Raw genomic sequence first — 16719 nt, forward strand, 5'->3', positions numbered from 1 at the left:
ATGGGTCAAATCAAATGGTAGCCTAGTTTTGAATAAAGATGTGTGCTTCAGCCAGCACTGTCTGCTTGAGCAAACCATTAATAACAAGACTAACTCCCCCAACAGCTACCCCTGAGCTTTGCTGCTCCAAGCTAGCCATGGTCCACCGGCTCTGAGGCAGCAGGCATCTGTTCCCAGTGGTTTGAACAGTTCTTCATGAATGGTTAGCTTCTTTCCTGAAGAATTTCAATCCCATCCATATGACCATCTTCTCTTTACATTTACACAAGACCTGTTAGCTCAGCTCTCAAAAGCATAATGACACAGAACTGCTGTAACTAAAATCATGCTTTCAAGAGTCCAAACAGCCAGACTGTAGGGCTGCAAATCACATTCAGAAATAAAAGGTAGAGGACTCTCAGCACAGTTTCAACACAGGATTCACATCCAGTCCAGAAGTCCATTAAGCCCAGGTTCCAGTGCCACCCAAGACCCACACTACTACTCTAATGGTGAAGCCACGGCTGGCAGGAATACTGCAGCCACACGGTTCTGCAAACAGCCCTCTAGACATAAGGAATGCACAGTCTGCAGTGCAACCTGGCTCCAAAAGTTTGTGTAATCCTCTCAGGTAGTACCAGAAATGGCTGCATACTTTTCAGCTGTGTGAATCATCTCCTCCAGCCAAATGTCAAAGCATGGTTTGAAATGGCCCACAAGGACTCCACTCCAAAATGGGTTTCTTACTGTACTTGCCTTCACACAGCTTAACCTTCTCCTCTATGAACAGCAAGCCTTTCGCAAGAAGCTGGTTCTGCCAAAAGAGAAGAGAGAGACATGTATTTGCCTTTTCTATTATTCAAAATAAATATGGAAGAATGCGTGTGCTCTTTTCAGATGTTACCCACTTGATATATAGCTGAAAATCAGTCATGCCACAGAACTTGTTCAAAGCACTGCCACCAGACATGGTCTTACTGCAAGTTCTGCACACTCATCACCCCTCTCTGACACAGCCTGATGGATGAATGCAACAGACCCAGCACATACTTGAAACACTTGTCTAAAAGTGCAGAGGAAGACCTTTCATAGGAAACCAGGTCAAAGTTGCATGTCTCAACTGCTTCAGCAGCTGAGAAGCAATATATATCTATTTTTGCCCCCATGGGATACTGCCTCTACAGTATCCTGCCAAATCACCTTCTGCTGTACCACAAACCTGCCCCTGTGCTGCTGCTTTGGATGTCAGACATGCTTTCCTCTGTAACCATGTACCAGCCTTGTTTGGTCACAGTGTACACAAACAGGTAACAGCATGAGCCTGTGCAAGCCAAGAGAGAAGTCCACCTCTGCATCCATCCTACTACAAGAGCCAGTACTGAACTGAGACTGCAGGTCTCCCCCACGCCATACATCCCATCTCTGGCTGCACTGTACTGGTGCAGAGTCCCCCAGTTTGTACCCAGAGTTCAGTCATGATAGGATAGAAGAATGGCCATTCAAGGCGGTAGCAATAACACTCTCTTGAAAATGCTGTGCAATATTTAAAAGAGTCAATGGTCATGTTTGTTTTAAGCTAATGTAGTCCTACTAGCAGTAATCTTTTATCCTTTCCACCCGAATTCAAGCCCCAAAATATTTAGTTTAGTCTTATTCTCAAAGTAATGTAGTATATGGGTTTCTTTTAAATTAGTTACACAACAGAAACAGAGCATTTTAGATCAAAACACAGGATGAAATTATTTGAATTGCCAATGCAAGTCACAAGACTAACCTTTGCTAACTTTGGCACAGTACAGAAACAATCCTACCCACACACTGTCCAGTCAAACTACAAAATTTTTCCATAGCCTACTATCCAACAACACGCAGTTCCAGCACAGGAATCAGAACTGACCTGAACGTTCCTGTTTGGCACAGGAACATGCCAAAATTGCCTTTCCATACACAGACAACTGTGTGGAGACAAGAGCCCGAAGGACTTCTGCATGTAACCTTCTGAATCCATTCACAAAGAGTGCACAAATGACTAACTGCAGTCAAAGAGCTGAGGGTGCCAGCAGAGTGCTCCACAATGCTAGAGACAGTGAGTTCCCAGGTCTCAGGCTGTGTGCCTCCCACCCTGGTCTGCTCTGGTCCCTGCAGCTCCAGCAGCCCCAGCCCCACTCTCTCCAGCTGCTGACACCAGCTCAAGAAGCCATCAAGTTCTTCCAAAAAGAACTCTGCTTTTCCAGACTCTTGATATCCCCAGATCAGAGTAATTTTTTTCCTGTTTTAATGCCTTTGTGAATGTATCTATTCCCACGTCCTACATTACACAGTCTTATTCTTAGAGCTTCTAAGAAAAAAGTTCAACTCCACAACATGTAGTTACCACAGATGTTTCAATCATCTCCTCATTTTATTTTATTTTATTTTTTGCTTTTCTGCCCAAGTTGCAGTCCTAGAAATTGATTCAACTCAAATATTTTTTCCCCTCAGATCAAGTAGGACAAGTAAGGAAGTTATATTAGAAAAAATCCTTCATGGTTTGCTGACAAATCAATACAAATCAATAGGGGCAGCCACAGCAAAGGTCTGTATCAGACTTTGCCTAGGTTATAGGTTTCACTACTGCTTTATCCCTGGATGCCAGAGGCAAAACAAGAAGCACAGAGCTGAGAGATGAAAAGAAAATATGTTATTTTTTTACAAGGGGAATCAAGTAGAGACTTGCACCAAGCAAGCTTGAAGGATGCATTCATCTGAAAAAGTTGAGCCTGTGTGGGGTCCTGCTAAGCTCTGACCAAAATCAGCCAAAGCCCCTGATGGCACAGCACGAGGAGCCTAAGCAAACCCAGCTGACTTAACCAGAAACAAATGAGACATTGCTCGTGGGAGGTGCAGGTGCCTGGTCACAGAAACGCCCTGTGCAATGCAAACTCACCACCACTGTTTCCAGGATGGTCTGATGTTAATTTGCAAAAACACCAGGTATTTTCTAACAAGTTGCTAGTTAGGATGCCAGCTGCACACAAACACCTGCCTAATTCTGGCAGAGTATTAAAAATGCAAAGCTCAGCTAGCATGCAGAATTTCAACCCAAAGCATACACCCCTCCCCCATTTTTCATTTTCTTTCTAGGAAGAGGGAAAAAGTAATAGAAACACAGAAAACATTTTGATCCTATGTAGAAAACAAACAGCAAGAGAAAAAAAAAAAATATCTTAAAATACTCTTCTAGAGACAGCCTTGCTCAAAATCCAGACTAAAAAAGGAAACCCCACATGAAGAGAGAAAGTGAAGCAGAAGGAGTAAGGAGAAGGGCAGAGCAGGCAGACGAGTAGGCAGCTCCGCCATGACCCAGACCGCAATGCACCCACTTGGCAGCAGCTACAGGAAAATCCCATGTGGCTGTGCCCACACAGCTCTGCTACCGTAAGCAAGGCCTCACGTGGAGCCTGCCTGGGGACAGCCCCGCAGGAAGTTCTGAGCAGTAACAAGCAGTGAAACAGGCACATCCACAGAGCAGAGGTCTGAAAGTAGGCATCTCCTACCATAGCCACCTAGGACTGGCTCCTGCACTGGGCTTATAGGCCAGGACCTGAACCGAACCAGGCCCCATATGCTAACAAAGCTGAAATCTCTGAGGTTGTGCCATGCCAGCTCAGTTCCTGGAAAGCACCAGATGAAGCAGAAATAATCAGCAGGCCTGGCTGAGGAAGGGTTCTCAGCCATTGAAGATGGAGGTACAATAGCAAAGAGCAGCCTGCCCCACAGGACAGCTGCAGGGCACGGCTGAGCCCCACAGATCACCCAGGAGTGGAGGCATCTCTTTCCCTCAGAGGCAGCACCACTCCAGCCATAGGCACAAAGGGAGTGTGAACGGTGCCTTTGCTGAGCAGCAATAGCTACTTCAGCACCCACACCACCATTTCCTGCCTTTCTCTGAAATGGGCAAAGGCAGAAGCCTGACACTGTAAAGGGAAGCATCACATAAACCAGTGTTCTGTGTGACTGGGCAGGACAGAGCAGCACACACTGTTTTCTGCTGTTAGCACTTTCAAGGAAGAAAAAGTACTGAAAGAGACACTGTACAAGGCAGAGTCCTGGCCACAGAAAAAACAGGGATTTAAGCAAAGCACAAGTACATACATCCCCCCTGCACAACTGGCCAGCACAGGGATGGACATGCTCCCCACTGACTGAACTCCTAACAGTAACAATGGCAGAAAAATCCATTTTGGCTTGGATTAGGGCTTGGGCTGATGCTGCTTAGTTTTGCATTTACCCACTCTGATCTTGTTATTTTGACTTTAACACACCAGCAACATGTCTTGTGCACTGCGGTTTGCATGATTTTGCATAGACAGAAAGCTGGGCCTAACCCTGAGTCAGGGCTCCCTGCCCTCCCAGAGCACGCACACTACAACAGGATAAGAGTTATGTAACAGCCTTCTACCTCTGAGATGTCAAAGCTCTCGCTGAAGCAAGTGAGCACCCCTACCCAGCTGGTCACCCATCAGCCACAACTTTTGGCACCAGAACCAATGGGCTTCAGGTCTGCATGTCACTCCTATGCATGGGTCAAGGTGGTTGTGTTGGGGAAGGGATGGGGTCTCTACCATGGGAGGAGGCAGTTTGGTGTTAACGTGCACAAACCGGGCAGTTCTGCTAAAGCGGTTAGCTGTGAAACAGCTAATGTTTCCATTTTCCTCTGTGAGTTTCAAGATTAACAAGCCCCAGAGAGTGAAAAGTAACAGCTCATCTCCAAAGGTTTGCTTTCAGGATACACACACAGAATCAGAAAGATAATGCATCAGGTAGCACTCATTAGTTTTATGTTTCAGAAATATCCTTCATAAACATAGCTATCAAACAGCATGAAGGGAGCATACTTGAAAGGTCTTGCAGATGCCCCAGAGCAGTTCCAGCTTACCACGTTCCTCCAAACACTGGCATCTTAACACAGGATCCCTGCCCGTAGCTTGCTAACCCACCAGCCAGTTAACCCAGCAGTGAGATCAGACGGAGCTCTGCAGAGTTACTGAGCAGAGGAGAGGGTGCAACGTGCAGCAGGAAGCTATTGTATCAGGTCATGGATAAATTCAATGCTGGAAAACCTGGAGCAACTCTAAGGTAAATCAGCAACAAATACTGAGTATTCTGAATCCCAACTATCTGGCATTTGCACTCAAACTCTGATCCAAGGATAAGACTTGTATATCTAATCGGGTTGCTAAAGCAGCAGATTTATAAACACAAATCTCCTTCAGAATGAAACATCTGACTTTCTACCAAAGCCCTTGTAGGAATTACATCTCTCTTTCAAACACAAACCAGACTCCGGTATGACGAAGGTTTGGTCACAGGGAAAGAGCGCTTAAACCCCATCAGTTCCCTAAACATTCCTTTAGCAACGTCAGTAGCTAAAACCTGGTAATTTTCACAGGAGTTAGTGAAAATGATTTGTGAGTAATCAACTCAAGTTGATCACAAAAGTAGCTTTGCTCATTTTTACTCTTAAACATTCAGTGGTTAGAAAAAAAAATGGTCTCTCTGCATGGGTTTAAAATACACACAATGTAATTATTTACCAAAATGATCTTAGTGGCTCCTGTTACAAGTGCTGCAGCGTAAGAAATGGAAACCATTTAAGCCAATTTGTCACATACAAATATGAACCAATTAGTGGATCTAATTGCTGCTAGGATATTTAAAACTGACAAGCTACAGACGACAGCAGATCCTTCAGGTTTTATTTCAACTTAACAGTCAATTCAGTTCTCAGAATAACTTCTCAAAAGGGCTTTAAGAGATGCAGAAAAAGTTTGTGCCAAAATAAGCTTCTCCACTCCCCTCCTCATCCTGGTGACGTGCTCCCATCACCTCCCTCCTGTTAGAGGGGATGAGCACATGACCAAAGGGGCAGTCAACCCAACCATAAGCTTTAAATCTTTTTTCTTTCCCCTTTCTTTTTCAGCCAAGACATTTTGTGGAGCAACATAGTTTGAAGTCAGCTGGCATCAACAGTGAAACTGAATCCACAGACAAATAAAACAATTTTGTCAGCCCTTTTCTGTCACATGAACAGTCTTTACTCAAAAATTCCAGGGCCATGGAATGGGGAAAGACATTCAGAGGGAACAGTAACGTTTGCCACTGGCACACACTGTCAGTCTAGAATGAGAAACACTCATCTTAACTCGCAGCAGGGAAAAGAGATCATTTCCTACAACAGCCTTTATCACACAGTGCTTGTTTCATGGCTTGCCATTACCAAGAGTTTTGCTTCAGGATTAGTCTGACTGATAAAGTTTTGTTTCATTATTTTTTTTTTTAATTTTTTTTTTATTTTTTTTTTTTAAGTTGAGTTTAAGAAATCCCCCCCAAAATAAATTTTAGTCCCAGGATTCAGTGAGAGATCAGCAGCTGAACATATACACTGAGATATTCATACAAATGCAAGCAAACAAAAACAAATCCAGAACAGACTGCAGTCTAACCCTTGCACTGCAAGCTCTCTGAGGCAAAGGCCACAGCAGTGCTGAATATATACATTGCAATCGCAACCTTCAAATGAAGTAGTACAGCCCTGCCATCAGGGCGAAAGAGCACATTCTCACATCTGCTTTTAAGGGAAGCAGTGCTGGTGATCAGTTCTCTCTCCCAGGAAGGGGTCAGGTATCCTCTGCTTGCCAACAGAAACACAATGTAGGTCCAACTGGCGGCCCCAGTAGTGAGCAGATCATAACATAATCCATATCTTCCAGCCTTATCTCTGCAACTAGAAGATCTAAGGGGGAGCAGCTAACACCACTGGTGCTGGCATAATCACAACAGGCAGGAGATCTATGAGACCTGGAAGAAGAGATCATCACACCCAAACCCACCATTAGCATTGTCTCCAGGCATCTTCGGCCCGTCTTGTGCAGTGACGCAATGCAGCTGCATCTTGTTCAGCTCTGGAAGCCACCCAGGCCTTCCCCAGCACACACTGAATCTTCAAAGCCAGTCTTCAGCACCCCACGCACCTCAGAGACGCACGTAGCTCAGTGCTCTGCTCAGCCTTACAAAGGCATGAAGCTGCCTCTGGAAACTCTCTGCCTTTTCCAGACCACTGTGCCATGCCTAACACAACAGTATATGGGCTCTTGACGAAGCTTTATTTAAGTTCCATTTTTCACATATGTTTAGCTGCGAAGTTTTGACTGCCCACTTTCAAGCTAGCGAGGGTAGCAACAGATTTCCAGCAGCTTTATGAGTTGTACTACAGGTTCACCCCTTTTCTGCTGTGCTCCCCTTCTAGGAAACACTTCACACCAGGAGCTGCTTCTTTCCAGTAAGAAAGCTGTACAGATAGGGACTAAAGAAGTGAAACAAAATTACCACCCAGGCAGAGTTTGCTTCTCACTAGATAGTACAGTGGGGATTTTTTTTTTTTTCTTTTTTAAGTCAAGTAATATAATACTGATAGGAAACAACACTTTCCACCTCCCCCCTTTAAAACTGTTGGCACAGCACACAGCAGCATCAGCCACTTCAGAAAGCGCTGAAATTCTCTTCCTCACTCAAAAGGAATAAAACCAACAACAACATCCCTTGTTTTCAGCAACCTCCATCTTTTTAGATCAGCAATACGCTGAAAAGCTTGCAATACCAAAAGCCATTGGTGTTCTCTCAAAATCATCTTATGCCTCTGTCTATCCGGACTACATCAGTAAGACTCAGTAACCGATCTTTGATTGATTGCATCTTCCCTAATCCTTCACCTTTTGCTTTTCTACAGATTGCATCTATATTCTAGAAGACAAACAGTAACCAGGTCGATTTCCTGCTGATAGGGACTTCCTTATCCACACCCCCCCAAAACAGAAAGCTCGTATATTTTCTCTTCCCCTTTGCTAGTCCCCGTTTCAGAAAACCTAGTCCAGAAGTCTCAATATCAGTGAAATAAGCAAAAAAGAAAGAAGGTGCCCCATCTTTTTTAAAAGTTCAAGTGAATCCCTTGATTTTTGGCAGGCTGCTGGTAGCCCTTCTTAAGCGCAAAGGAAGACTACCCCTAGTTTAGCATATACTTTCAGAGCAAAGATACTCTGTACCTCCATGACCTTTCACGGCAAAACAAGAATGAAACTTGTCAGATAAATGCTTGTAAAAAGGACTCCTATATGCTAAAAAGCTGAACAGACCAAATCTCAAGAAGTGAGCAAGTAAATCATGTAATACCTGAAAGTAATCAGTGATGAAGGATCCCAGTTCACTCTTCAGCAGTCGCCTGTAGACAGAAGGAATGCATCCATGAAGTAACAGCCATTGCTGGTCATTTCTTTCAAGATTCACACTTCACTACCAGTCATATCAAAGATGCACGTGTGTCTTTTCAGCAACAATTAGATTTCTTTTACATTTAAGTATATATTCTAGCAATGCCTACGAAAACAACTTTAAAATTATGAAGAAAGATTCCCTGGAACCTTCTGTTTATAAGTCATTTACCTGGAACAAACAGATAAACCACATTCACATCCCTGAATGTATAAGAAGCTGGAAAATAATTTAGAAGTTCTTATTTAGTTTGAAGTTTAACTTTTTTCTGATATTTCCTTAATGAAAATCACCTTAAATTGCATTGAAAATAGCATCTCTCCCCACTGCAGCACTTCCTTTTCTCTTGGAAGTAGAAGGTGGGAGGATAAGTAGAGAAGCTATGAGGCAAACAAGCAAGCAGCAGCTGTGGCTTCCCCATGGCTGTTGCATAAAAACCAAAAACCAGAAAACAAAGCGTATTTTTCATGAAAACGTTTGTAGAAATTTAGTACGATGTTGTTTACATACGTGCAAGCAGAAGCCACTCAACAAATACTTCTGATTAAAGATGGCTGGATTTTAAATCTGGCTGGTTTAAGAGTTTTGCTATTCACCAAAATGAAGCATCACCAAGAGTGCTCAAAAATAGCATTTGGGACATCCAGTCCTCAGGCTGGGTTCTTACTAAGAAGCTACATCTCTTTTCTCAACTCTTTGGTGAACATAGATCTTGAGTGCAATCTTCCTCACCAGGCACTCTGCAAAACTTCCACGTTTACTCAGAAAGCACAGAGGTACCTTTACATCTTTCTCAGATGAGTTACATTCACCCCACCCATCTCAAAGTACATTTCTATTTCTGCAAGATGGAGAGAGCAGATAAGTCTTTGAGGGCTGGTTTGTGAGCTGTTCTTCTACTGGCATCAGTAGAACCCCAAGGGCTTTTGATTAGCTAATTTACCAGCCCTAGCAGGACATTTGCTCTCTCAAGTGGACCGTTGCATCCACCCCTGCAAACAAAAGCATACACTCCAAAGAGAACCTGATGGGTTCTCCTAACCATGACCAGGTCACTCCTTGTGTCCTATATTCCATCTCTCAATGGCATTTCTGACACTCCCTCTTGCCATAACAACTTTCAGAGCAATTAAAAAAACAAAACTGGGAGATGTTATCAAATCACAGCAAGACAGAGACTTGGTGAGAGTAATCCAGAGCAAGGAGTTACCAGCTACTCATCTCCTAACTCTGTCATTACTGCCCAACTTTAAAACTGTCCTCATCTCCCACTGTCAAACAGTTAAGCACCGTGCAGAGTCTGTAGCTACTAGAACACTGCATTTGCTAACTTCCACTGATGAGCTGAGTGGAGAAATACAAAGGATGACAATGCACCAGCTCAATCTAATGGCACGAAAGACATGTCTGTCTGATGGGCTTGGTTTCTTGCCCAGTGTCAGGCCAGAAACCTCATACACACTGCACCAATGTTAAGTTGAGTGCTATATCAAGAATCACAGGTGCAAAGCTGCAGAGGCATATACAAACATGCAAGCACTTGCATGCCTTTTGCTCCTTAGACTAATTTGATGAACTGCTTGAATGTTAAGACAGACTGTTTGGAAAGTAACATTCTGAGATGGGAGCAATGCCGAGGGCACCTGTAGGAACATTAATTTCAAGGTGAGAGCTTCCAAGTGCTGCCTGCAAGTGGAAAAGCTTACTTTCCCTCCCACCACCACCACTTTGTACACAAAGTATGCAAAGCATACAAATGTCACGAAGAATTTCCTGTTCTACACCCAGCTCTTGACAGTCCAGACTGACTCTAGAAGAGCATGGTCCAGCCACAGGGGCCAACCCCATCCAAAGGGGCTATTCTCTTCAGAGTAAAAAGCAGGGAAGGATTACCTGCTTGCACCAGTTCAGGAAAAGCAGGCTGAAGCCACTGCAATGAGCAGCAGCCTAGGAGGCAAGTCACAAAACCCAAAGCCAGTCTTCAAGTACGCTACGGGCTGTGGGTTAGGGTGTTTCCAAAGGCTTACGACATTTGATTTTCCCTTTCACATACAGAAATCCTCATCCCGTGGAGAATTAATACTGCTGCAAGTACTTAAATCTAACTTGAGGATTTCTGCCTTGAGCACATTTAAATACTGTTAAAGCATAAGACATTGCAACTTTATGAAGCTTTTACCTTGGGACCAGATCAAGTAGGACAGAGACTCATGTCCTGCATTTATTTTGACAGTAGGGAAAAGGGTAGTTTGCTGCTCAGTATGTTCTTGGCTCTAGCAACCACTTGATTTGGCACACAGCAAAAACACAGCAGGGATGGGATAAGCATACAAATGTGGAAGTTGAGACCTATATGACAACATTCACGATGGATGAACATGGATGTAGTGAGAAAGAGGAGGAATAGGGAACTACAGTTGTGAACTGTCAATATTCCTCATAGCACCATTTGGAATCAGCCGCTCTGTATTTGCCCTATAATCCTATCTATCATTAACTGAAGTTTCCAAGTAATCAGACTGAAATCACAGATAACCACAGGACTTGCTTAAAATAAAATCATAATAAAAAAATAACAATACTTCTATCATCACTATTAGACTTCTAGGGTTTTGTTAATCTTCTGAGTTAGTATTTTCCGGTCTTCTGAAATCACTAAAAAACTTCTATGTGAAATGCTGTATTTTACTGTGGGTTTTTTTTGTTGTTGTTTAAATGCTCTATGGTTCTGAGAAGCTTGATTTTAGAGAAAAACAGTGACTGAAAACATTACTACTGTTATGAATGCCCCTAAAGAAATGGGGGAGGGAAACAGGCCTAAGAAGAAAACTCCATAGGAGGGGACAAAATCCTTGTAGTCTAAGTCAATAAATATCCTTTATTTGTCAGAGCTCCACATAAGTCAATGAAACGTTACCTAAAATCCCGAATACCCTTCAAACCAGCCTGAACTTTAAAATACATGCTTAAGTTCTCTCCTACCCATCCATATTTCTCCCACCAATCTCCTCTCGCTGAGTTTCTGCTTGGGAACAAAGACAAGAAAAAACCAAACAAGCAGCAACAAAAACCCCTTCCGCACACATTTCAGCAGCTTACCTGATATTTTCATTGAGGGTATAAAGTTCATTGTTCTGCAAGCCTCCTCCTTTAAACACATTTATCACTGCTGTTTGAACACTGCCAAGAAAGAAATGAGACAGTACAACAGCCATAAATAATAGCTGCCAGTATGATTTAAACACAGAGCAACATGAGATACTCACCAAAAGTTTAGTGGTTAAAATGGAGTGGGAAAGGTTAATTGCACTTAAATACTTCCACTTTTTGTCCCTCAAAATCATAACTCTTGTTTACCTGTATCTCCCATGGGAGACAGAGCAGAACTAATCTTAAACTGCACTCAGAGTAAGCAAGGGAAAGTTATCACCAGGACAGCTTTCACAAAGAACACATTCACAGGAGATCCACCTTTAAAAAAAGAACTGGTTAGGGTATCTCCAATATGTGCTGTTTGCTTTTAGCTATGAGAAGACACAGATTCTTAGCAATGTCTGCCAAACACATCACATTGCATTATCCAGATGCTGACAGGACCAGCTGAGCCATCCAGTCGGCAACATCTGGCAGGACCCTGGCTGTGCTGGAAGACCTGCAGCCAGCATCAATCAGGTCCATCTTCAAGCCTTGTTAACACATATAAGGTGTGGCTACAGCTGTTGCCGGATACTGTAATACTTTTCTGATATACTTTTCTTTTTCAGTGCAGAGGAAGTCCTGAAGTGACAGAATGATTTAGCAGCTGTAACAGCTTGCCACAGCCAACAAGAGGAGATGCCACTTGTTTAATAGACGTTGTCTTCTGCAAACAAGCTCGGCACTTGTACACTTCAGTAACCTCAGCTTTCTATCCTAGTGTAACAACACGATGCATTTGCTGGGCTACACTTGTGTGACATGAGTAAGCAGAACTAGTTTAGCAAGAGAAAGGGGTCTGCAGAGCACAAAGATGGGGCAAGATGGCAGAAAGGTGGGAACACCTGATTTTAGTTGCAGCAGGCCATCTCACACTTCACCCTACACACCATTTTTCCAGTGGTCACTGCTGCATGATATGCACTGCAGACAGGATTTGACTGTCAGTATGAAACTCTAGTAGAAGTAGAAGCCACAAGCTTAGTAGTTACCACAGTTGAGTTCTTCTGATAAAAGCTTCATAATATGCAAATAAATTCCTGCTAGGCATTAAGAAACTGACCTTTGTTAAACTAATAGTTTTCCTAAAACATATTGAAAAAGTGGAACTGTAAATATGGATCAGTTATGTCTTACTTCAAGACAGCATCTATGAAAAAACATAGGCTAAAAAAAAGAGGCTGGCCAAAAATTACTAAGTCTGATTGTCACCTCTGCAGAGAGTTAGAATGCCTGCAAACCTCAGACATGCCAAAAACTCATTCAGGCTTATAGATAATCAAGCTTAGCCATAAATAGCCTGAAGTACAAAGATCAGTTCCACACTGTAGGTGCTGCTCACCTGTTCCACGCCGAGTTGGAGCTGAGCTGCAGGGCCTGCCGAGCTGCCTGGAAACGTGGCAGGTCACTGAGCACTGGAGAGCTCATGAAGCGAGGTCGGGGCCTTCTGAACGAACCCATCTTGTGCAACTGGAGAGCAAAGGATGGTGCTACGGTGAAACCCCCAGTCATAGGCTTGAACGGAGTGGAGTGGATCTATCAGAAAGCCTCTTCTCTTGAAGGCCCAGGTACCTATTTCACTGGCATCAACAAGACTTCAAATCTAAGGACTCAGCCTGCAATGAAAGTGAACAATTAGTCTCAGACTAGCAGTTCCCCACCACATGAGGCTGTGATACTGACTTGCAATAAAAATAAAGAAACTGGAAAGTGAAGGGAAAGAAGAAGATAGAAAGGGGAGGACTGAATATAGCCAATCACACTAAGAACAAACTTGGGCAAATCTTCAGGAACTCTTCAACAGCAGCAGCTTTTCCCCCTTAAAGAATGACACAACACAGCCAGCCAGAAAAACAAGTGTGGTTTCTCTTCGCATTTCAGTTAGCAGAGATGCAAGAACAGAGGTGTCTAAACCATTCCCAGAGGCACTTTACAAATACCTTTAAATAGAGTTTCTGTTCAGCTAATATAAAGTAAGGGAAACCGGAGAGAAATATTTCACCAGAAAAAAAGAAAAGGGAGGCAAAATTTGATCAACAAAAGAAAAGACAAACAGACAAACCCTATGCTTTTTTTCAGAAGCATTATGCAAGAGAATAAAACTCATTATCAGCTTATTACTAATAGTTACCGTAAGGAGCTTCTGCAAAAGAGCTCTGACAACATATATTTTGAGAGTTAGCAGGACTGTTTGGGTTGGTTAATTTTCATTTTATAGGGAGCCAGTTGCTGTCTGTATACAAAATTCTTGTACTTTCCCTTCTGATCATCATCTCCATATAGATGAATACGTAGCCCCAAGTGAACCACAGAAACAGAGTAAGTTAGAATCAACTTGGATAAAAACCACAAAAAAAAGCTCTGGCAAAGCTGCTGCACTTCAGAATCTTCCCACTTCAGACAAGTACAAGCAGCAGATTCAGTTGGCAGTTTGAAGAACAGAGATGTCAGAGAAAAGAGAGATGGGGAAAAAAAAAAAAGTTAGTCGTATAACCAAACCACACATAGAAGATGTAAAGCAAAGCCTTCTCTTTTCCACGACATCTGCAGCATGAGGTGAAAAAAGATATGATCAGCTAGAGCTACACTGTGTATTTGCACAGTGCTTCTAATTTAGCTAGTGCTCAGCTCCAGGAAATTCTTCACACTCTGCAAACCTTAACTAACCATTTGACAAGTAGAAGAGCAGCTCTCTTGCCACCCAGCCAGCCCTGCATCACATTGAGCTCATCACCTGCCTCCTCTTTGCCTTGTTCTGGTCAGCCAAGGAGGCCTAAGCAAGCCCTCAGCCCTGCTGCAAACACCAAGGCCCTGACACCAATGGTGTTACAGGGGAAAAACACAGAGCAAACACCCTGCTTGCAGGACACAAAACACATGGAACTATCATTACTATTCAAGAAATAAATACACCTATCATCCCCCCATGAGCTGAATGCAGTTCAGATAGATCTTTAGACAACTCTGCTGTCTCTAGAGATGACAAAGGCAAGACAGAATATCATGAAGAAAGCTGAGCCCTAACAGGTGTTTAACAGGTGTTACCAGAAAGGACAGCAAGCTGCAGGTTGGGCTGATGCTCTGCTCCCATTAGAAAAAAAAAACACACACCAATATAACATTTACAAATAAAGAATAAATTAAAAAAAATAATAATAATAGAACTAAATCACTGTCTTATGTTTGCCTTTTTAAACAGTATTCTGTTCATTTTATGCTGCCCACATAGAATCATCAAGGTTGAAAAAGACCTCCAGAGATCATCTAGTCCAGCCACCCACCTATCACCAATATCTCCCACTAAGCCATGTCCCTCAGTACAACATCTAAATGTTTCTTGAACACCTTCAGGGACAGTGGCTCTAACACCTCCTTAGGCAGCCTATCCCAGTGCCTGACCACTTTCTTGGAGAAGTAGTATTTCCTAACATCCAACATGAATCTCCCCTGGTGCAACTTGAGACCATTCCCTCTAGTCCTATCCCTAGTTACATAGGAGAGGAGGCTGACTCTCACCTCACCACAACCTCCTTTCAGGTAATTGTAGAGAGAAATATGGTCACCCTTGAGCCTCTTTTTCTCCAGAGGAAACAATCCCAAGTCCCTCAGCCTCTTCCCATAAGGCCTGTTCTCCAGGCCCCTCAACAGCTTCACTGCCCAGTGTTTTCAGTCTGCTAGCAGTTTCTCTACTGGCAATACTAACCACATCAGAAACTGTCAGAAGAGAAAAGCTGAAGCACCTTGGAGAGCTGAGGGCAGACAGACTTCACTCACGACACACTGAGAGGTACCTGGGAGGCAGAGTCAGCATAACAGATATTTCTCTTGCAAAACAAGTAATTGTACCGATATTTGCCACCATCAAGTCCCAAAGCTGACAGTGAGAAGAGCTGAATGAGTGACAGCTGACTTCACCCAGCAGTAAACTAAAACTACTCTTTCAACAATTTTTGTACAGGGAAGAGAACAGAAGTTCTTCAGAGCTATATAATGAGAAGTGTTACTTTAGATCAGGCATAGACACTTAACAGAGCTAGAAAGTGGTAGTTAAGATGCCCGTGCTAACCTTTAACCCTCCTGTCAGTACTCCAAGCACTATAACTGCATACAGTACCTTATCCCCAGCAATAAAAGCCACCTATAAAGCTGTATTTGTATTAACTTGCATTAAGTTGCACGGAGAAAGTTTAAATTCAGAAGTGCAAGTAAGGAGAACAAGCTTTGTAACTTAGTATACAGATACTTAAATGTTGCGTAGGAAGTCCTTTTGCACACACTGCACAGAGGTGAAACAATGCCATCACAAAGGCCTCTCCCAGACTTGGTCTTTGGTTTTACGAGCCTGATTCCACAGCAGCAGAACACAGGGCCCCATGACAAATTTCCTGAACGCTTCCTTCTTACCAAGGGAATATGCTTGCTTCTGCTCATGGAAACATATACACTGTTTTCCTTAACCCTTGCTAAAGTTACCCAGACAGATAATAACAAGCTCCTGTCTGTGATGAGCATATAAGATGATCCTCTTCCCCATTTTTTCACCCCAGACCCATAGTACTGAGGATTGCAGACTAAGATAACTTTATTTTAGATTTTCATCAGGGATTTAAGAAAAGATCATCAGCTTTAGGCCAAATCCAGAGTCTGGGATTCACTTCTTCAGGATTCAGAGAAAGCAACCTCTCCTAGTTTACCTAAAAAGGTAGCTGTTACACAGCAGTTATAGCATGCTTCCTTTCAATACAAGCTAGCCACCAGAGCAGTATCAAGTACAACTGGTTATCATGTTATCAGAACTGAAATACCAAGGTCTGTGAAAATAACCATCCCCACAGCCTACTTAAAACTATTTTCAGAGATTCAAAAAGCCAGAGGTAAGAGAGCATGGGCTGGAAAATAGACTTCTGGCACAATGTATTTGCATTTTGCAAATCCCATGCATCGGAACATAATAAAACAAAGCCCTCAAACCAGACCCCAATCTTACATAATTGTTCTGCAATAGCTGCAGAAGCACTCCATCTCCACAGCTCCTTCAGATCAGATTTTCTGTTCCCACTGGAAGTTTCACCAAGAACAAGACACCCTTGTAAACACTGCTTTGTTTCTGCAGGAGAGCTCCATTAGCAGTTTGTCAGTAATATTCATGTTATGTGTTCAGTAGCCTGCAATTTTATTCATTTTTTTCTTTCCCTGAGGGAAACTACCCTTGTTCCTGGAGGGGTATTAATACAGGTT

At 43.0% G+C, this 16719-nt stretch overlaps 1 protein-coding gene across 5 annotated transcripts in view; it reads right to left on the reverse strand.

Annotated features, from left to right (window-relative positions):
* The window catches only part of PRR5L (proline rich 5 like), a 58804-nt gene that overhangs the window by 20378 nt on the left and 21707 nt on the right, over positions 1–16719 (reverse strand). For all 5 annotated transcript variants that reach the window (XM_072338164.1, XM_072338168.1, XM_072338166.1 and 2 more), the window contains 4 exons: positions 12824–13097; positions 11386–11466; positions 8188–8236; positions 736–793 (listed from right to left, as the gene is read on the reverse strand). In XM_072338164.1, coding sequence (XP_072194265.1) covers positions 736–793; positions 8188–8236; positions 11386–11466; positions 12824–12993 — 358 coding nt within the window. In that variant the 5' untranslated portion in view covers positions 12994–13097. The remainder of the gene's footprint in view (positions 1–735; positions 794–8187; positions 8237–11385; positions 11467–12823; positions 13098–16719) is intronic.

The sequence above is a fragment of the Excalfactoria chinensis genome, chromosome 5, assembly GCF_039878825.1.
Source record: "Excalfactoria chinensis isolate bCotChi1 chromosome 5, bCotChi1.hap2, whole genome shotgun sequence".
Taxonomy (NCBI): Eukaryota; Metazoa; Chordata; class Aves; order Galliformes; family Phasianidae; genus Excalfactoria; species Excalfactoria chinensis.